Source organism: Nematostella vectensis, chromosome 3 (genome assembly GCF_932526225.1).
Source record: "Nematostella vectensis chromosome 3, jaNemVect1.1, whole genome shotgun sequence".
NCBI classification, from domain to species: domain Eukaryota; kingdom Metazoa; phylum Cnidaria; class Anthozoa; order Actiniaria; family Edwardsiidae; genus Nematostella; species Nematostella vectensis.
The window spans coordinates 17,727,397-17,750,325 of NC_064036.1; the positions used below are offsets into that span (position 1 = coordinate 17,727,397).

The window sequence follows — 22,929 nt, forward strand, 5'->3', positions numbered from 1 at the left end:
ATAAAGTGTCTTCGATCAGATCTCTATGCAGGCTCATTATTTTTTATAGTTATCATCAATTATAATTTCGCGCCAACTTTTGAATTCTCGTGCCCATGTCCCCGAGTGGCTATGATCACGTGACAGGTGTTTGTTATTGCGCTCGTGGGGTCGTGCCTCGAACATTTCATCCAGAACCGACCATATCAAGATAATTCAAACCAGTACCAGTAAAACGCACGGTTATCCAAGAAAATTCATCGCTTCTCTGTGCCGTGGGTTATCAAAGCGCTTAGTCACCGTTTTTACAGAGAGAAGTTTTGTAAAGTGTTCACAATTATTCATTACCCTGACGGAAACTAAATGTTTGTATCGGTCTAAGTGATTCTGAGCAGCTCATCATTAACTTAGCTCTTCATTCTACGAAATTCTATCGAACTTGGTGTGGAATTTCTTAACTTTATCATTTTCTTGAGAGCTCTGGGTGCTTGGATAAAAAGGCACATTCGCACCGCTACGAATGGAAGCGATAAGCCGACTTGGGTAAGTTTTGTAAAGCAAAATCTACTATAGCTGTTTGTCCTTCAGAATTCAATTCATGCAGTACCAAAAATCCATGATAGACGCCTCAAGTGTTGTTTTTTTACTTAAAAGGCGTTTTACGGAATCTAGAAGGGATATTCCATGGATTTGTGTGACAGCTTGTGTATTCCACTGTTTTTAGCGCGTAATGTTTGCATTTGCTATAACTTACTTAACGAGCCAAACCTTCCTTCCTTCCCGACCTTCGTCATCGAAAGCAGAAATTATTCGAAACTAACTTCTAAATGTCCAATTAACCTTGGTTATTTAAGTTTACACTTCAGCATAGATCTTATTTCGGTACGATAAGATCAGAAGATTTTTGTTCACTACTTTCCTCGGTTTGGTTAATTTCTGCGGCTTTGAGAAATCTAAAACAGCTTATCCGATTCTAAATCAAGTTAGGTATTATAAAAAGGCTGTGCATCTGCCATTAGCAAAAAGGATAAACTAGAGAAAGATCCTAGCCTCTGTAAAATCTCCGAATGCAACAGCACTTGTAAAGGAGAAAAAAGAACATTAAGCTTATATAACTTAGTAGCTTAGATTCCATTCCACTAAAAATAATTTTCAAAACCTTTCAATGACAATATTTCTTCAATCTTTTGTTATTCTTTCAAGATTGGAAGTACATTTGACATTTGAATTTATCTATCGGGACTTAAAATTCCGCAGAGATCGTAGTATCGTAACGTAAGAGCTATAAATTGTTAATAAAATCCACCCCCTCAAATCGATCTATCCTTTTGTCACATACAACTATTTATCTTCGCACAATTGATCAATAAAAAGATTATTGTTTATTTATTTGATGACTTAGAATAAATGAGTCGTAATCCATTTGTTTTGTAGTTCATGTTGTTTTCTCCCATATCTCATCCCATAGCATTACTAGGTGTGATAATTCTTTGTCAAATCATGTCTTCATAATCACAGCGCTTTAGGTCATGCATGGAAGCATATTAACTATTTCCTAGTAGGTGAATGAGATATTTGTTTAGCCAAGCATAGTTTGCCCATGTCTGTATTCTAGAAGAACGTAAAATGTTTCCTAATATTTTATGCAAGTTATAGGATGTTTGCTTTTGGTAATTCTAACTCAATTACAACATTGTCACTCTCAAACTAGATGACAAGTACCAAATCAGTAATTACTATAGCAACCAGTAATTCATGCTTGGAGCATGTTAAATAATTATAATAAATAATAAGTAGATTTATGTAGTGAATAGGATCCAAACCGCTCTTGTTCAACTCATCTTTTTGGCTGATGGTTTAAATAGCACAGTATATACATTTGGAATAGAACAGGTAAGACCTACAGTACATAAAAACTAGGTTAACTCTTATGTAAGTTGTTACACACATTTACTGTATGGCTACATGATGTCATAGGAATTATAGTTAATAGGTATTTGTTACTGTTTCCCGAATCCAAACCAATGTGAAACTTTCATTTTTTTTTTTTTTTGCAACAAGGATTGTTATGTCAACCTTTTTGGCCAGGTTACAGTACTGACAGAAACTAATGCAACTGAAATTTGCTGAACTTTTGGCAAAAACACCCAAAATTCACCGAAAGTTCAGCATCGCCAAAGTTCTTTTATTTTGCTAGCTCCCAGAATGTCTGTGAATTTAACATGATCAAGGATTTTAGGCGAATGTGGTTCTAGCTGAACTTCGCTGTGTGTTGTCGAATATCGTGTATCTGTGACCTAATAGACACAGAGGTTAAATGACTCATGTGTCAGATTTGAGAGAGTACAACAGTGTACAGGTTACTGTCGAATCCGTTTTATCGCGATGCCGCATTTTCAAAACATTGATTTGTTTTTGTCTTTTGGGATTTTCTGTTCTGCCAGTCAAATTATTCTTAGCCAATCAGATTCTTGCCTTGCCTTGCCTAGCTTTCTGTTGCGACACTGTCTGGTTTTCGTCCAGAGGATAGCCAGAGAAGTGCACACAGCAAGACTCTGATTGGCTCAGAATGGTTTTACTGATGAAACAGAAAACCAAAACAAATTGTGTTTTGAAAACGCAAGTCGCGATACAACGGATTCGACAGTAAGAGCTCATTTACAACAAAAGTAAAAAAAAAAACAATTTTCACATATCCTATTCTATATCCTATTTTTTTGGTAAAGATACCCAAAATTTCGGCAAATTTTAATTAGGCACATTTATGCAGATTTCGGTTGCATTACTTTCTGCCAGCGCAGTATGTATCTAGGGATGAACTTTATGACAACATGTTATAGTGTTCACATTGCTGCTTCCATTGCAATGGAATGGTTAATCCATCAAATTCTTGGTGAATATACTTGTCAGCCCCCACCCTTTTTGTAGGAAAACATTTAAAGGTTTTGTTTCTTTTATGTATACAATAATATATAAAGTTAATATCAAACTTATGTCTGGCCCTCTAAACCTCCCCTCAGCACATTTGTTGATGAAATTTTAAAAAAATAGATGACAAAAGAAAATGTTTCTCCTTCTGATGTCTTTTTAGATCTAATAGTAATTGATGCAATTTGTTTTTGTCTTTCAGCTATTGTACATTTTCTCATATGATTCATCCGTCAAAGTGGTGTACATTTCACTGACACAAGGTAAATATTCAACTCAGTTGCTGTTTCCAATAGATTGAATTATGCCTCAGTAATAGTGACACCATTAGTGATCTTGTAAAGTCTGAGAAAACTTCAGAAGGGGGATGAGGTAAAAGGCCAACTCAGAAAAAAAGAAAATTGGAAAATCAGAAAAAAATAATGATCCATGTATTTATTTTTTAGTCAATCTTCCAAGATGTAATGTGCCAAGATATAAAAACAAAAGCTATGAATATTATATTAATATAGTGTTGAGTTCTGTCTATATATGGATGGTCATTTCCAAAAAAAAATCGAATAGGCTGCCTCTTTCTAGTTTTTTCTATGATTTTTGATTTTTTAAAAAACTTTACAAGATCCCTTAATCAACTGATTATGTTTTTTTTAGGTTGAAAGAAAAATGAGTCACAAAATGGTCAGTACTATGAGATGCTGTAGATAAGAATAGTGATTTTCAGATGCGCTTTTCTAGTAATGTTGAAATACTGTCATGCTGGGCTCAAACCCATCTCCTGAATAGTTCAATCTTTATCTTATGTTTTATCTATTATATCTGTTAAGGTTGTTCAAATTAATTATACCTTCTTTCTGCCTACACTGTATGTAGGTCATAGTATTACCCCCAAAAAATATTAATATTAGACTTAAACTATTGCAATGTATTATACTCTAAAACTATTAAGATGTATTATACTGAAGCTATTTTTTACTCATTATAGGTAAATGGTGGAATTTCATCTGGTAAACACAGCTCCCCAAAGACTTCAATAAAAAATGGTAATTTAATTTCTTTTTAAGTACTATGTAAAGAGCAGTGAAATTAGTTAATACATTTAAATGAAAAACATCATGTCTCCATGTGTACCAGTATTCCTCCATTCAGGCATGGCCAACTAAATGTCATCTTATTTATCTGTCTGAAAATTCTAGTCTGTCCTGAATGGACCCTAAGCCAACAGCTTTGAGCCAGAGCTATTTCATTACACCCCAAGTTAGGCTTCTTTCACATAGCCAGAATTCAGCTAAATAGTTTTTGAATTCTTAAATTGCTAATGATTTTAATCTTTTTTTGTAGGTGGCATTAATGCACCTAGATCTGCCAATCAGTTTCCTGCAAGGACAAACTTTTTACTTGAGGTTAGTATCAAATACTAAAAAAAAAACAGTCTATTATGATCTGCCATTTGTCACCCTCCTTTATAACACATACACAGTAGGTTTGAACGTATGTTAGCTTACTAGAAGCTTGTATTCCTAGGTATTTCTTCAGATCCCAAGGAGGACCACAATCTTCTTCACATTGCTTCTTCCCATTATTTGATACTTTTTAGTGTAAAATCCACTTAGTTATACCCCTGAGCCACACCAACCTTATGATGTTGTCACTCTATAACACATGTAAATAAGTATAGAAGATATGATAATAAGTATAGAACATATGATAATAAGGTGATGCTGAATGCTTCACTTGAGTTGAGACCCAATCCCTGATTTGTAGCCCTTACATACCAAGTCACTAAATAGCAATTTTATGTCTGATTTAGCACCTTGCATCATTCACCTTGAAAACGGCCCAAGAATCACAGATTTCTGCTAAAGAGCGGCTTGTCCACACCAAGGTACATACATAGTAACACAGTACTTGTCCACACCAAGGTACATAGATAGTAACACAGTACTTGTCCACACCAAGGTACATACATAGTAACACAGTACTTGTCCACACCAAGGTACATAGATCAGAACACAGTACTTGTCAACAATTTTTTTTGTTCATTCTTGGCATAACGTTTTTTCCTTATTCATGTGCATAATCTCTAATCTAGGAGTTATTGGCCAAGGGCAATCTATGGACCAAAGAAATGGAAATGCGCCTGACTGACACAGACATTGTGTTGCTTGATGGAGAAACACAGGTAGTAGTTTAGAATGTATAAGTGTTATTCAACAGATCTTTTAATTGTATCCTGCAATGAGCACACAGATGTTGTCACATCAGTAATAATAAATCATCAAATTGCATGATTGTTGTTTATCTGTTCAATATTAAGAACAGACACGCTAAAAAGAACTTTACTAAGAAGTAAGAATGTTTTCTTTTCTGGCTATGTCAATCATGACAATAAACTAATGAATGTTCTTCAAACTAATTGAGTGTCATTGAGAGTTTTTTATTTCAGAATCTATGTAACCCTAACCCTTACATATATTTGATATGGATTACAGATTAACGTAGAAACTGCTGAGTGTAAAATGAGAATATTCAATGGAAAATAAAAAAGCTAAACATGTGTTTTAAAAGAAAACAGCTCATGTTAAACCAACATTGTTTGTTTGGCAGAATGTGATTGAGGTCTACCCATTGGCCAGTATTGGTACGGTGCAGCACATCAGTGATGATACTGACCTTAACAGCGTTCTTCTGTTCTCTACTCTGCAAACAGATGATAAATATGCTGCAACACACCTCTTCCAGTCTGACCGAGTCCCGGTAATTTGATAATCTCCCATCGAATTGACTCTCGCACTCTCTAAGTCTTTACCAAATATTAGATTCCAACATTCCGCCTTTGTTTTATAGGCAGCAGTAGTTGCTACTGAAATAATGAAAGCTTCAAGTAGCAAAGAGGTATTTTTTTATTGTGTTTGTTTATTTCTTGAGTAATTTGGATCAGGGAGTTGTTTGGATAAATACTTAGTCTTACTACCAACAGGCAATGCCTAGCAGACCTGCTACTACAACAACCACCAAGAATGTCAGCGCTTTGCCTCCGCCACCCTCTTACACAGCACCACAACCACCAATTGTAAGCATAAAGCTGTCTATCTGTCCTTCTTTCCGTCTATCCACCCATCAATTTGTCTGTTTATTTGTCTGTACCCCTGCCTGTTCGTTTTTTCTGTCTGTCCATCAGTTCTTCTGCCTGTCTATCCAACCATCTTTTTATCTGTCCATTTGTCTGTCCCCCTGCCTGTCTGTTCTTCTGTCTGTCTGTCTATCCATCCTATCAATTTGTCTGTCCCACTGCTAGTCCTTTCTGCCTATCTTTACTTCAGTCTGTCTATCCACCCATCAATTTGGCTGTCCCCCTGCCTGTCCGTTTTTCTGTCTGTCCTTCTGTCTGTCTGTCTATCCATCCATTAATTCGTCTGTCCAACTGCCTGTCCTTTATTCTGTCTGTCTATCTGTACTTCTGTCTGTCAATCCATCCACCAATTTGTCTGTCCCACTGCTTGTCCTTTTTTTTCTTTCTGTCTATCTGTACTTCTGTCTGTCTATCTGTACTTCTGTCTGTCTGTCCCCCTGCTAGTATGTTTTTCTGTCTGTCTATCTGTACTTCTGTCTGTCTATCCATCCATCAATTTGTCTGTCCCACTGCCTGTCTATTATTCTGTCTGTCTATCTTTACTTCTGTCTGTCTATCCACTCATCGGTTTGTCTGTCCCCCTTCTAGTCGGTTATTCTGTCTGTCTATCTGTACTTCTGTCTGTTTATCCATCCATTAATTTGTCTGTCCCCCTGCTAGTCCCTTATTCTGTCTGTCTATCTGTACTTCTGTCCGTCTATCCATCCATCAATTTGTCTGTCCCCCTGCTAGTCCGTTATTCTGTCTGTCTATCTGTACTTCTGTCTGTCTATCCATTTATCAATTTGTCTGTCCCACTGGCTGTCCGTTATTCCGTCTGTCTATCTGTACTTCTGTCTGTCTATCCATTTATCAATTTCTCTGTCCCCCTGCTAGGATGTTTTTCTGTCTGTCTAACTGTACTTCTGTCTGTCTGTCTATCCATCCATCAATTTGTCTGTCCTCCTGCTAGTCTGTTATTCTGTCTGTCTACCAGTCCTTCTGCCTATCTATCCATAATCTCATCTGTCCATCTGCCTGTTCCCCTTCCTGCTATACTACTATGATTACCTTATCTTGTAGGTGGCATCTGGATATGCCTTCTACCTGGTACTTAAACATCTTTTTCTCATCATTTCTTCAGGACCGTGAACGCATGGACCTGCACGAGCGTTCTCTGGTAGCACAGACAATAGCAGCCTTCTCCGTTCACAGCCAAAGCAACATCAAGAAGCCATCTAGAGTTCCACGTGGCAGCAGTCAGGGCGATGGAGAGCAGGAGGACTCTAACTCTCTGGAGGCTCTTGAAGCAAGAACTAATAGAGATGTGGTAAGTCTGGAGGACTCTACCTTGAGGCTCTTGAACCATAATCTTTTAGAAATGTGGCAAGTCTAGAGGACTCTACCTCGCTACAGGCCCTCGAACCATATTTTTTAGAAATGTGGCAAGTCTAAAGGACTGTACCTCGCTAGAGTCTTTTAAACCTTGAGCTTATAGAGATGTGTCAAGTCAAGAGGACTCTACCTCGCTAGAGGCCCTTGAACCATAATCTTTTAGAGATGTGGCAAATCTAGAGGACTCTACCTCGCTAGAGATGAGATGTGTCAAATCTGGAGGACTCTACCTCGCTAGAGGCCTTGAACCATTAGCTTATAGAGATGTGGCAAGTCTAGAGGACTCTTCCTTGCCAGATCTGTATATTCAAGCATCTATGATAGATCATTTTTAAAATCGCATCCTGGCAGTGTGAAGCATATGTACTGTAATACCACCTTGATCTGTTGATTGCTGATGAGGTTACAACCAAAGGTATAGACCACAAATATTAGATACACCAGCATGCCATCCACATCCTCTTATGTGTCATTGGCAGTTTTTATAGCATGTTTGTTATTTCTTTGACTTTTGCAGCAAATACTTAACCACTGCATTGATGACATTGAAAATCTGGTCTGGAGGACCAAGCGCTCAGCGGAAGCCTGGAAAAAATTACAGAAAAAGAAAGGAAAGGTTAAAGCTGGTAAGAATGAGTTTACCACAACAGCTTTGTTCTGTTGAAAAACGTTTGCTGTTATTCATAATGTAATAATGGAGTGTTGTCTTATATTATATGAAACCCTAGTTTTGCCTTTGGAGATGATGTAAGATGTATAAGTGTTTCTTATTTCAGACAGCCAATTGGCCTTAGAGGCTAGACCGCCCCCAGAAGCGGATTTTGTTGACGCATTCCAAAAATTCAAGCATGCCTTCAATCTTCTGGTAAGCTGTTCACAGATAGGATGCACAAATGTGTTCCAATATCTGATTATTTCCTGGTTTTATTTTTACAGGCACGACTCCGTCAACACATCCACAATCCCAACGCCTCTGAGCTAGTCCACTATTTGTTTGTGCCATTGTCGCTGCTCATTAGATGCACAAATGGGTATGATATTCACTCATTCATTTGCTTCATGTTATCCTTAAAGTACATGACCATGTGTTCCGATAACATCCACCTTTTGTCCATAATTATGTGATTAATTTTTACCACTAAGGGCTGTACTTTTTCCCATGCCATTTATCAGTTATGTCTCCTAACAAATGGTGCCACTTTCAGACCAGACAAGGCCAAGGCCGTGTTATCACCTTTGCTTACCACCCAGGCCATCGAGTTGCTGCAGAACTGCCTGTCATCAAAAGAATCCGAACTTTGGAATGCACTCGGCCCACACTGGACAGAAACTAAGTAAAATTTTCTTCCCCTTCGCCCTTTTTTTCCTCATGTTGAAATTCTGTGTCCATTTATTAAAGCACACCATCCTCGAAACCTGCTTGCGAATAACTTTCTGCCCCTTCACCCATTTTTTCCTCATGTTGAAATTCTGTATCAAGTATGGTTGTTGAAAGCTATTGTCCATTTATTAAAACACACCATCCTCGAAACCTGCTTGCATATAACTTTCTTCCCCTTCACCCTTTTTTTTCCTCATGTTGAAATTCTGTATCAAGTATGGTTGTTGGAAGCTATGGTCCATTTATTAAAACACACCATCCTCGAAACCTGCTTGCAAATAACTTTCTTCCCCTTCACCCTTTTTTTTTCCTCATGTTGAAATTCTGTATCAAGTATGGTTGTTGGAAGCTATTGTCCATTTATTAAAACACACCATCCTCGAAACCTGCTTGCGAATAACGTTCTTCCCCTTCACCCTTTTTTCCTCATGTTGAAATTCTGTATCAAGTATGGTTGTTGGAAGCTATTGTCCATTTATTAAAACACACCATCCTCGAAACCTGCTTGCATATAACTTTCACCGATCACATAAGCCTGACCCATTCTAAAGACACGCATAAAATATAGGTGCTCCCTCAATCCTTTCAACTTTTGTCCATTTCTAGGTCGAGCAAACGTTTTAAGGATGTGTTTATTCCCCCTTATGCGCCTATATTCAAGGATGGTTGGGTCCCACCGGAGTATGTGGGTGGAAAGGATGTGCCCGCGAACATTAGTGCAGCAGTGGCTGCGAATGCTGCAGCTGTCGCACAAATGAATGACACGAAAAGAGTAAGTTCAAAAATAACAGTAACGGTATTCCAGTCTGGAAAATCATCATATCACCACCCTTACAACAGCAAACGTGTTATCAGGGACTTTAAAATGTGACTGGGATGGCTAGAAGAGCGTGGCCGAGAAAACACTCTAGAGATCGGTCATCAGTTCCAAAATAGTTTCAATGGAATTAACTAGACTTTATGCGCAGTAACAAACAGAAGCTAAACGAAAAAATACACAAAGGTGAATTCGTACTTAACCGCTCCCATCGTCGCTAGACCTTACAACTTTCAATTTCAGATCTTGTTTCGGCAGAGAACACTTGGAATTTATCAGAGTTCCCATATCAATTCCGTTGTTTTCCGTTACTGTCCCTGTTGTCTTATTTCAATCTTAAAGTCCTTATCTCATCATTAGGCCCTTTGTGTTATCATCATCAATAGAGCCATTTTGTGCTATGTTTGTTGAGTGGTGTTTACGTATGTTTGTAGGGTGATGTTTAATTTTATTATCCGGCTGTGATTGTACGCGCTCTCTGATTGGCTAAAACCCGGCCGAGATTTCCCGTACAGACCTCGAGGTCCGTCTGAATCCGTACGGACCGGCAAATTGTTCTGTTTTTTGAAAACAAAAAATCACGCGATTTTATTTGAAAAAAGCAACCCATCAAACAAACTAGAAGGCCCCAAAGCTAGAAGAATGAATCCAGACTCAGAACATGGTGCAACAACAATTGCAATGGCATCAAGAAAAGCCTTTGGGAGAAGAAAATCAACTCGCGAGAAGCATCAACAAGAAATGTCACTCACTTTGAGTAGATCAGCCGTAGAACGACCAATCGCCACTACCACAGTCATTCTGACAAGTCAAAGTGAGTTGCCTGTTCCTGGCTTTCTTCAACAAAACACAGCTTCAACCTCCACGGCGAATGCCGAAGTATCCGTGATTTTTTTCAGGAATTCGCGATGTCTCTGGATGCACTCTTAACATCTTCAACGCTCCAGTATATAACCAGAACAATCCAATGAAACGTCGCAGAATGATCATTGAGAGCGATGACGAGGACTAAGACATTTCCTAAAGAATGTTGTCTTTTTTAGTCAAACACTTGCGAAAAAGCACGATAAGTTTTCACGTAAGTTTTCCGAACTCTTGAGAGACTTTTGAGCTATAAAGTTTCTTGCTTGCTTTGTGAAATCCAAACATTGTAAGGGTATTTGAAAGAAGGATAAACTCATTCCAGAGGCAAGAGAAGTTGAGAATGTTCTTTCAATAAAACCGAGCAGTTGTCTATCCATCGTTTGCGATGTTTAGTTCAATCTCAGCGGGGAATTCCTCGGCCCTAAACTAGATGCGCGCGCTGTGGTTCAGAGCACTTCCGCCGTAAACCGGAAAGTCCTTTTTAAACGCACACTTTCTCTCCTTTTCATGCAAAAAGCCGGATAATAAAAACTTTATTAACCTCGTTAGCTCGGTCTGTACGGGAAATCTCGGTCTTTTCTGCACGGCCCTCGGCCTGCGGCCTCGAGCCGTACATTCGGTCTGAGATTTCCCGTCGGTTAATAAGTCTTTAGTATTTGTAGAGTGATGTTTACGTATGTTTGTTGACGTGATTTTGTACGGTGATGTTTTCATGTATTTGTAGGGTGACGACTCGGGACCTACAAGTCCTACCGTACTTGCTGCTGCTGCTAAGTTCAGAAGGCTGGCGAGTATAAAGAACGAAAACGACAAAGAGACTACACCTAGCAGGTAACAGCCAGTTGGAATGACTTGATGTGTGGAAACCAAGTAACAACTGGTAGAAACCCGATTTAAAACTACAAAAAGGAAGTAGAGAGTAGATTCATTATGGACACATGTCAAATATTGTCACCAGTTTTGGAAAGTTTCTCATCTTGAACGTAAAACTATCAATTATCAGTTGCCAAGCGCATGCAAAGAATTGTAAACTGCCTTTACCCTTATTGAAAGAAAACTGTTTGTGAACAAGAAACAATATATTACTCTGGGAGGAAAGGCTAGTATTTCATCATTCCCTGAATGAGTGTCATGTTAATGTTTTTAATTGAGTTGTGATATCTTTTGCAGCACCCCTGGAAAGAGAGGGATATTCAGGCGGACCACTGTACTGTACGATTTCCAAGCACGCAACTCACGAGAACTCTCTGTCAAACAAAACGAGGAGTTAGTGGTAAGTTGTTCTATTCTCACCGGATTCACTAGTGTGAATTAGTTAAACTTCTCATTGTTGCTCATTCGCTTTTCCTCTCTGCGTGCGGCGGTCCCATCTCAAGGTTCCAGTAAACTACACCACCACACAAGATAAACTTTATCTTCTTGACGTCTCCATTTCTATCTTTCCTTCTCGGCGTCTTCGCAGTGTCCTGGCGACTTAAGGCTTTGTTTCTGGTCTTTTGCTTCGATTTCGCTGCCTACGTTGTGTTCAGTTGCCGACCTTATGAGCTGGGACCGTACCCTGGGTACCAGAGTCTTGAGCTTCGTTCTTTTACTATGCGCCCTTTACGGACTGCGTAGTCAGTAAAGGGCACATAGTAAACAAACACATAGTAAACGAACGAAGCTCGAGATTCTGGTACCCAGGGTACTGGGACCGAGAATTTTCATTGAATTTTATGTTGGGCGACTGGTTTTGTACTTCGCCATTAATTTTCTTATAATTTTTGGGACCAGCTTAGTCTTTCCTGTTATCACTGGGCTCGTCTATACAAAGAGTCAGTGATATCTGCAAGGCATATGTTATATTCTGATATCCTCTTGTCTGTTCATGTATTGTAGGTTTTGGACGATTCCCGCCAGTGGTGGTGTGTACGGAACAGTGAAGGCGCTATTGGGTTTATACCAAACACTGTAGTTCAAGCGAACAACGAGCAGGGACTAAGTCAAAAGGATAAAGGTACGACTTTGTAACATCTTTTCCAGTTCATGAAAAAAATCTTCCATTTCATACAATCAGTCCCCCTCCTCCTTTCCACACACACACACACACAAAAAAAAGATATATATGTTATTTCCCAGCTAAGGGCCGTGTTTCACGATACGGACATCCCAGCTGGTCAATAACATATTAATTTTTTCCCTCAATAGGAATAGGTTGCACGAGGCGAGGTTTCGCTTCTGACTTTCGTCGATTTTGTCGACTTTCGAAGATTTTGTTCGCTCATGACCATTCAATAAACCCCATCTGGTTGCATCCCCCTTGACACCTACATGACACCTACCAAGTTTGGATGCCATACGATGTTTCTTCCATGAGATATCGGATAGTTTATTACAAATGTGGCCTACCTTATTACAAATGTGGCCGTTATAACAAATGTGGCAGTTTATTACATATGTGGCCCCAACAAGCCCCCCCTTTCCATACACACAAGAGATCATAAAAAATCATCTTGAACAGCAAGGTATTAGTTGCCACCTACTTTCTGTATGTACGCACATACACGCACACACAAGAGATCTGAAGAAATCTGAACAAAGCAAAGTATTGTTATTTTCATGTTTTTTTTTTTTTTTTTTTTTTTTGCTGTTTTAGCGTACCTCCCAGCTCCACCGTCCTCCCCTCCCCCTCCCATACCAACAGCGACTGTCACCATCACGTCCTCCTCTTCCATGGAAAAGGTATGAGTATATGAGTTTGTTTTGCCCGTATATCACAGAAAATGTACATATATCAAGGAAAAGGTACGTATATAATCGAAAAGGAACGTATATCACCGAAAAGGTTCGTATGCTACCGAGAAGGTACGTATATTACGGAAAAGGAACAAGCAGAAAAACAAGTTTGAGAAAGCTTCCATTTCCATCAGCTGATGTAGGGGAGCTATGGTAATATTTTTATTGATTACACATTTTTATTACACTTTTTAAAGGTTTTGAATGGGTTTTTCCAATTTTTATTTCTATAACTTAGTATTGGTTGCAAGAACCTGATAACTTACCTACTGACAAACAAACAAGTCTGCACTCCTTTTGTGTGGATGAACATCATTGCAGTTTGCAAACATCGCGTAAAAATGCAAGCTGCTACTAAAGAAATTATATCTGAAGTTAGTTCTGTAATTATTGATCAATAATTTCAGGTGTCGTCAGAGACTCGAAAGCTTCCTCGTGTAGAGCTTCGTCATGTGGAGGTCCATGAAAAACTTGTAGCACGACAAGATGACACCCCGATACCACCACCACCTCCTATGAGTCCTCCCCCACCCACCCCCCCTCCGCCAGCGACTTCGCCTGTCACCAAGCTTCAAACAACAACCACCAAAACAGGTAATCATGCCATGGTTCCAGGCCATGGAAGTAAGAGGTCACAATAGCTAATAACTATGGGCACAAGACAGGTCATGGCAGCGATAGGTACAAGTAGCCATGGCTACAAAGACAGGTTTCACTGGGATTAAAACCAACTCTTAATTTGATATGGGAATGTTAGAATTGTACGTTAAAACTGTTCGGGCTAAAACTCTGAAAGCCAACTATTGTTTAAATTTTTTTTTATAAATCCATAAAAAATATCTTGAATCTTTATTTAACTTCCAATTTTTTCTACAGAGGTGGATGGTGTGTCATATATGCTGTCAAATACTGTCGTATTAACGCTCAGATTTTCCTACAGAGGGGGATTGAGTATCATTAAATTTTCAAATTTTCCTGTAGACGTGGATGGTGTTAGCGAGTTCGAGAAGGCTATCCTAACAGGAGGAAACCTGAAGAAAGTGGATAAAGAAGCTGAGGCGAAGAGAAAAGAGGAGGCCCAGAAGAAGAGACGTACGTCTGAAGTTTTTTTCAAGATATATTTTATCCTTGCCTTTTTTCTTATCCTCGTTAGTGTATTTTTTTTCTTCTTAAGAGTCTCCCTTATTTACGAAAAAGTGTTAAGAATGAAATAGCACCCCATGCCCCTGCTCGCCAGGCTAACAAGGTGCCCTTGTGAGAATGCTCAAATCAGTCGTCCCAAACGCATTTTCCCCATCTTTTTCATGTTCTTTTTTTATTATAACAATCCTTCACTCACAGTGGGCACTACTTGATTATGGTTTTGTTTTCATCTCGCATTCAATGTACAGTGAGTTCGGCAGATATGCTGAATGATGAGTTGAAGCGCCGAATGACACAGGGTTCAGGGACTCTAACGCCCCGCCCGACTCACAAAGCCGTCAAAGGTTGGTACTGTCGTTTTATCCCACCTCCCGGCTAAAAAAATCAGCAACAATTTTTTTTACTTCGCCGAGCCCGCGCCTGCTCTAAAGAAGTTGGACTGTTGCTTTGCATGTCATGACTTGTGTTATTCTGGTCTTTGGAAGTAACAATGCTCATTATATTTATACCAGCACCAGAAGTTACTTTGACGGCGGACTCTGGGCCGGATGAGGTAGCCAAGTGGCTGAGGAGCAAGAACTTTAGCCAAGGGTTAGACAAATTTCCATCTCTTCTTAACAACCCCCCGGAAGCGCTTTCCCTTGTCCAATTCATAAAAGTTGTGTTTTATAGCTCAGTTCTTATTCTTTTTTTTTATATGAGAGCCACGGTATTTATCAATTTGAGCAACCCTTATTTAATATTGCCGATGCTCTAAGTGTCAAAAATTTCACTCGTGTTTCAAGCAGGGGTGTGTTAAGTGCCTACTTAACACACCCCTGCTTGGGGTGTGTTGCTCTACACATTATCTACACTAGTTTTACAATCTTGAGGTTTTTGTAAGAGCCTCAGCAGTTATTTTATATTTGCTCATTGTTTCAAGGTGCATGGCAGCGCTGCAGTGGAACTCTGCCAAGGATCTAGACAAGATGAGCAAAGAGGATCTCAAACTAAAATGTGGTGACTCGGAAGGTGCGCGAGTGTTCAGCCAATTCGCAGTGCAGAAGGCAACATGGCAGGTTAGTCATGGTATTTACCCATAAGGTTAGTCATGGTATTTACCCTGAAGGTTAGTCATGGTATTTACCCTGAAGGTTAGTCATGGTATTGACCCTTAAGGTTAGTCATGGTATTTACCCTGAAGGTTAGTCATGGTATTTACCCTGAAGGTTAGTCATGGTATTGACCCTTAAGGTTAGTCATGGTATTTACCCTGAAGGTTAGTCATGGTATTTACCCTGAAGGTTAGTCATGGTATTTACCCTGAAGGTTATACGTGGTATTTACCCTAAAAGTTAGTCGTGGTATTTACCCTTAAGGTTAGTCGTGGCATTTACCCTGAAGGTTAGTCATGGTATTTACCCTGAAGGTTAGTCATGGTATTTACCCTTAATTTTAGTCATGGTATTTACCCTGAATGTTAGACATTGTATTTACCCTTATGGTTAGTCATGGTATTTACCCTAAAGGCTAGTCATGTTATTACCCTTAAGGTTAGTCGTGATATTTACCCTGAAAGTTAGCCGTGGTATTTACCCTTAAGGTTAGTCATGGTATTTACCCTTAAGGTTAGTCATGGTATTTACCCTTAAGGTTAGTCGTGGTATTTACCCTTAAGGTTAGTCGTGGTATTTACCCTTAAGGTTAGTCGTGGTATTTACCCTTAATTTTAGTCATGGTATTTACCCTGAAGGTTAGTTATGGTATTTACCCCAAATTTTAGTCATGGTATTTACCCTTAAGGTTAGCAATGTTATTTATCCTGAAGGTTAGTCATGGTATTTACCCTGAAGGTTAGTCATGGTATTTACCCCTAATTTTAGTCATGGTATTTACCCATAAGGTTAGTCATGGTATTTACCCTGAAGGTTAGTCATGGTATTTACCCTGTAAGTTAGTCATGGTATTTACCCTTAAGGTTAGTCATGGTATTTACCCTTACGGTTAGTTATGGTATTTACCCTTAAGGTTAATCATGGTATTTACCCTTAAGGTTAGTCATGGTATTTACCCTTAAGGTTAGTCATGGTATTTACTCTGAAGGTTAGTCATGGTATTTACCCTGAAGGTTAGTCATGGTATTTACCCTTAAGGTTAGTCATGGTGTTTACCCTTAAGGTTAGTCATGGTATTTACCCTTAAGGTTAGTCATGGTATTTACCCTTAAGGTTAGTCATGGTATTTACCCTTCAGGTTAGTCATGGTATTTACCCTGAAGGTTAGTCATGGTATTTACCCTTAAGGTTAGTCATGGTATTTACCCTTAAGGTTAGTTGTGGTATTTACCCTTAAGGTTAGTCATGGTATTCACCCTGAAGGTTAGTCAATGTATTTACCCTTAAGGTTAGTCATGGTATTTACCCTGAAGGTTAGTCATTGTATTTACCCTTAAGGTTAGTCATGGTATTTACCCTTAAGGTTAGTCATGGTATTTACCCTTAAGGTTAGTCATGGTATTCACCCTGAAGGTTAGTCAATGTATTTACCCTTGAGGTTAGTCATGGTATTTACCCTGAAAATTAGTCATGGTATTTACCCTAAAGGTTAGTCATGGTATTTACCCTTACGGTTAGTTATGGTATTTACCCTTAAGGTTAATCATGGTATTTACCCTGAAGGTTAGTCATGGTATTTACCCTTAAGGTTAGTCATGGTATTTACCCTCAAGGTTAGTCATGGTATTTACCCTCAAGGTTAGTCATGGTATTTACCCTTAAGGTTAGTCATGGTATTTACCCTTAAGGTTAGTCATGGTATTTACCTTGAAGGTTAGTCATGGTATTTACCCTTAAGGTTAGTCATGGTATTTACCCTGAAGGTTAGTCATGGTATTTACCCTTAAGGTTAGTCATGGTATTTACCCTTAAGGTTAGTCATGGTATTTACCCTTAAGGTTAGTCATGGTATTTACCCTTAAGGTTAGTCATGGTATTTACCCTTAAGGTTAGTCATGGTATTTACCCTTAAGGTTAGTCATGGTATTTACCCTTAAGGTTAGTCATGCTATTTACCCTTAAGGTTAGTCATGGTATTTACCCTGAAGGTTAGTCATGGTATTTACCCTTAAGGTTCGTCATGGTATTTACCCTTAAGGTTAGTCATGGTATTTACCCTTAAGGTTAGTCATGGTATTTACCCTTAAGGTTAGTCATGGTATTTACCCTTAAGGTTAGTCATGGTATTTACCCTTAAGGTTAGTCATGGTATTTACCCTTAAGGTTAGTCATGCTATTTACCCTTAAGGTTAGTCATGGTATTTACCCTGAAGGTTAGTCATGGTATTTACCCTTAAGGTTCGTCATGGTATTTACCCTTAAGGTTAGTCATGGTATTTACCCTTAAGGTTAGTCATGGTATTTACCCTTAAGGTTAGTCATGGTATTCACCCTGAAGGTTAGTCAATGTATTTACCCTTGAGGTTAGTCATGGTATTTACCCTGAAAATTAGTCATGGTATTTACCCTAAAGGTTAGTCATGGTATTTACCCTTACGGTTAGTTATGGTATTTACCCTTAAGGTTAATCATGGTATTTACCCTGAAGGTTAGTCATGGTATTTACCCTTAAGGTTAGTCATGGTATTTACCCTCAAGGTTAGTCATGGTATTTACCCTCAAGGTTAGTCATGGTATTTACCCTTAAGGTTAGTCATGGTATTTACCCTTAAGGTTAGTCATGGTATTTACCTTGAAGGTTAGTCATGGTATTTACCCTTAAGGTTAGTCATGGTATTTACCCTGAAGGTTAGTCATGGTATTTACCCTTAAGGTTAGTCATGGTATTTACCCTTAAGGTTAGTCATGGTATTTACCCTTAAGGTTAGTCATGGTATTTACCCTTAAGGTTAGTCATGGTATTTACCCTTAAGGTTAGTCATGGTATTTACCCTTAAGGTTAGTCATGGTATTTACCCTTAAGGTTAGTCATGCTATTTACCCTTAAGGTTAGTCATGGTATTTACCCTGAAGGTTAGTCATGGTATTTACCCTTAAGGTTCGTCATGGTATTTACCCTTAAGGTTAGTCATGGTATTTACCCTTAAGGTTAGTCATGGTATTTACCCTTAAGGTTAGTCATGGTATTTACCCTTAAGGTTAGTCATGGTATTTACCCTTATGGTCAGATGTGGTGTTTAACATTACGTTTATTCATGGTGTCTACCCTGAAGGTTAGTTTTTTTGTGTGCAGACGACATGTAAGGGTGCTGAACTCCAGTTCATAATGCAGCGACGTAAACATCTGGTCGAGGTAGAAACAAAGAAGGAAGAACCTTCAGAGGAAGGTAACCTGCGTAACCTTGTGGCCGAAGCACGAGCAGCAGCCGAGGAGCCAGCAGAGACACAAAGAACTAAATCCGTCAGTAGACCCAAGCCTATCATGGCAGCTGCCCCGCAGGAGAGGGTGAGACCTCAAAGCATGGTAGATCAGCCTGTCAAAAAACCAAAATCTCCTCCCCCGGGAAGGAAACAGTCCCGAGGATTATCGTTTGGCAGCGAGGAGATCGTCCCCCCGCCGGATTTCTCGGATAACCCTGGAGAGATGAGAGTGAGTTTGAATGTGTTTACGAACATCTTATTGTTGAATTAAAGAGTTCTAGTCAACCACATCTCCATTCGACATTCAAAAAACATATTTTGCGATTTTTTCTTAAGAAAAAATGTCTGATACTTCTGTTACCAAACTTCCACAAACTAGCCAATGGAAATGGTTACTTTTTCAAGCTTGGTATTTTTGCTACTGCGACTGCGACTGGCTGAGTACCAGCACATCACTAATAGCTGGTGCATGTGGTACACTTAACCTGTCTCACGGTCTGGTCTTTTTGCAGCAGGGAGCTGCTTTGTCTCCTGATCAAGTGGAAGAAATCCTCAAAGAACAGAAGAAACAACAGGAACTACTCATGGTAAGATCATGTGTGTGTGCGTGCGTGTGAGCTGTAACAATGCAGCATGTAGCAGCCCACTAGCAGTGTCCTTAATTAACACCACATTCGATGTTCGTCCTTGGGTGCTTATACATTAAAATATTGGTGAAGAATTCATGCTCATGTTTAAATCGCTGGACAATATAACATTGACAATGGTGGTTATATATCGGATCCATTGCAATAGCATTTAAATCTTTGTTCTAAAAGACTTCTATTTCCCTAATCTCTCGGTTTTCTCTTTTCCTGTCTATTTTTTTCTTCCTGTTCTTTCACCCATTAATTCCCTTCTTCATAGGAGCACAAAAAGCAGTTTGCATTATTGGAACAACTGCAGCGACAGAAACAGGAGCTGGAGGATTACAAACGCGAGTTCCAGCAGCAGCTGCAACGACAGAAACAAACAGAACTCGAGGTGAGCACCACCGCCTACCCATGAACACCACCCCCTATCCATGAACACCACCCCCTACCCATGAACACCACACCCTATCCATGAACACCACCCCCTACCCATGAACACCACACCCTACCCATGAACACCACACCCTACCCATGAACACCACACCCTACCCATGAACACCACACCCTACCCATGAACACCACACCCTACCCATGAACACCACACCCTACCCATGAACACCACACCCTACCCATAAACACCACACCCTACCCATGAACACCACACCCTACCCATGAACACCACACCCTATCCATAAACACCACACCCTACCCATGAACACCACACCCTACCCATGAACACCACCCACTACCCATGAACACCACCCACTACCCATGAACACCACCCCCTATCCATGAGCACCACCCCCTATCCATGAGCACCACCCCCTATCCATGAGCACCACCCCCTATCCATGAGCACCACCCCCTATCCATGAGCACCACACCCTACCCATGAACACCACCCCCTACCCATGAACACCACCCCCTACCCATGAACACCACCCCCTACCCATGAACACCACCCCCTACCCATGAACACCACCCCCTACCCATGAACACCACCCCCTACCCATGAACACCACCCCCTACCCATGAACACCACCCCCTACCCATGAACACCACCCCCTACCCATGAACACCACCCCCTACCCATGAACACCACCCCTACCCATGAACACCACCCCCTACCCATGAACACCACCCCCTACCCATGAGCACCACACCCTACCCATGAACACCACACCCTACCCATGAACACCACCCACTACCCATGAACACCACCCACTACCCATGAACACCACCCCCTATCCATGAACACCACCCCCTATCCATGAGCACCACCCCCTATCCATGAGCACCACCCCCTATCCATGAGCACCACCCCTACCCATGAACACCACCCCCTACCCATGAACACCACCCCCTACCCATGAACACCACCCCCTACCCATGAACACCACCCCCTACCCATGAACACCACCCCCTACCCATGAACACCACCCCCTACCCATGAACACCACACCCTACCCATGAACACCACACCCTACCCATGAACACCACACCCTACCCATGAACACCACCCCTACCCATGAACACCACACCCTACCCATAAATACCACCAAACGCGAGTTCCAGCGGCAGCTGCAACAACGACAAAAACAAACAGAACTCGAAGTGAATTCCACTCCTTCCCATGAACCCCCTCCCCTTATCCACAATGCTCTAATCACCCCTTAATATTTTACCCAATTTTCTTTGAATGATAATAAGCCAATTATTTGACAATCAACACCAATACTCAGGACAAGCAGAGTGAACTTGAGAAGAAGATCAAATCCCAAGAAAACGAGATGCGAGAAAACCAGATGCGTCTGGAACAGCAGAAGATGTTTATGAACGTGATGCTACAGCAGCACCATTATCAGCAGCATCCGCAGATGACAGCCATGCAGCCGCAGTACCAGCCCCTCCTCGTCCCGCCTCCGCCGCAGTTCCTCCCCATGAGCCCGGCCATGGCCCCCATACCCACAATGCAACCGGTCATGGGTTACTCGCCCACGGTAGTGCCGACCAGCGGAGTCCCGCAAATGGTACCGACTTATGCTGTTTCAGGCAGTGTTATGCATCAGACTACAACAATGTAACAAGGGAGGGGAGGGATAGGTAGTGTTGTGCATCAGACTAAAACTTTGTAACAAGGGAGGGGAGGGATAGGCAGTGTTGTGCATCAGACTAAAACAATGTAACAAGGGAGGGGAGGGATAGGCAGTGTTGTGCATCAGACTAAAACAATGTAACAAGGGGAGGGGAGGCGAGGGATAAGTAGTGTTGTGCATCAGTCTACAACAGACTACAATATTGAAGCCAGATGTGTTGGAGTAGTGCGCTAGATATTAGGGTTGGGTGTTGTAACGTGGGTACCATCAACATTTTTAGAATATCTTTGTGTACCCGTGGTGCTGTGTTTTCCACACCGTGGACTTGAGTTTCTCGTGGTGTTGTTTGGTTTCTCGTGGATGTTGTTTGGGTGCGTGTACCACGCAACGAATTGATAACATTGGGCCAATATTTGTTTACAGTGTGGTACTTGGCTTGTTTATTGCTGCGATGAGTTATAATTTCGACGGTTTTCTTCTTGTGTAGAAAAGTATGTGGGGAGGGGTAGTTTTTCACTATGATCAATATGAATTTTCCCTCGAGATTCGGGTTTGGAAGTGGTAGATTCTGTGTTACGAGGCATCGTAAATAAGAGGAGGGGAGAAGTGTATACCAGGCTGTATGTTTCCGTAATCGGTAAATTTAAGCGTGAATGCAATTGCATTTCCTAGGCGTCTAGGGGTGGATTTTAAAGCAAGTACGTACTTTTTGAAGGACGAGGGCACAAATTGCCTTATGCTTACTCTAAAACGTGTACGGTTCATTTGGAGATGCATTTACATTCATTATGGATATATTATATTTTTGGTTTATTTGAATCTGTAAAATGAATTAACAAAAGCATAATCATCGTACAAAAAAGCATGCCGTTAAATTCCATTGCATTTGGAAACCAAGGGATTATTTTATAACTTTTATACAAATCCCAAATATCCCTTGTTTTCTTACTGCAATTAAAGTTACTAACTAATTAAGTATTTAACTAAGTAATCGAAGTCAGTTTAGTCGTTAAGTTGAAAGGCCAGACCCTTATTGTTAGGCCTAATAGACACGAAGAGAGCAGAATTTGAATTAACATCTAGTTGAGGTTTCACAGTATTAGTAAAATTGACTAATAGGCCGCGCAAGCCTTTTTTGTTAACGCTCAAGAGTCAACAAGGAAGTTGACGTTTCTCAGTTGCTAGGTTACAAGGCCTCTTCGTGGTCACAGCCTTCCAAATTGTTTCTAGAAGTGCAAGTTTCCTGTAGGGAAACGCGTTCTTTTTTTAACAAAATTTATGATAGACTTTACACTTTCGGATTGTAAAACATGATAATTCCATTATTCTCCAAACCGTTATGCATTAAACATTTACAGTATTTGTTGCTTATTATGTGTACTCAGAGCCGGGGAAATACGTATTGAGATCATGCATAATTTGGGGCGATAGATTACACGTTATGGTTATTAGTGA

At 40.3% G+C, this 22,929-nt stretch overlaps 1 protein-coding gene across 2 annotated transcripts; it reads left to right on the plus strand.

Moving 5' to 3' along the window:
- The first annotated feature begins 138 nt into the window (after nt 1–138).
- LOC116614192 (epidermal growth factor receptor kinase substrate 8) lies at nt 139–22,834 on the plus strand. 2 transcript variants are annotated; one of them, XM_048724854.1, is made up of 29 exons: nt 139–522; nt 3,110–3,170; nt 3,559–3,585; nt 3,890–3,947; nt 4,246–4,307; nt 4,715–4,789; nt 4,997–5,086; nt 5,512–5,661; nt 5,752–5,799; nt 5,885–5,977; nt 7,161–7,346; nt 7,929–8,037; nt 8,188–8,276; nt 8,348–8,442; nt 8,617–8,745; nt 9,399–9,564; nt 11,198–11,304; nt 11,644–11,746; nt 12,352–12,469; nt 13,109–13,194; nt 13,656–13,842; nt 14,230–14,340; nt 14,640–14,735; nt 14,904–14,982; nt 15,314–15,449; nt 18,619–18,975; nt 19,259–19,333; nt 19,653–19,769; nt 21,121–22,834. In XM_048724854.1, the coding sequence occupies exons 3-29, from the start codon at nt 3,571–3,573 to the stop codon at nt 21,460–21,462; spliced, it is 3,279 nt and encodes a 1,092-aa protein (XP_048580811.1). In that variant the 5' UTR covers nt 139–522; nt 3,110–3,170; nt 3,559–3,570; the 3' UTR covers nt 21,463–22,834. The 2 variants fall into 2 exon arrangements, with proteins under 2 accessions (XP_048580811.1, XP_048580812.1); XM_048724855.1 differs by having other exon boundaries at nt 19,262–19,333.
- Nucleotides 22,835–22,929: the final 95 nt, after the last annotated feature.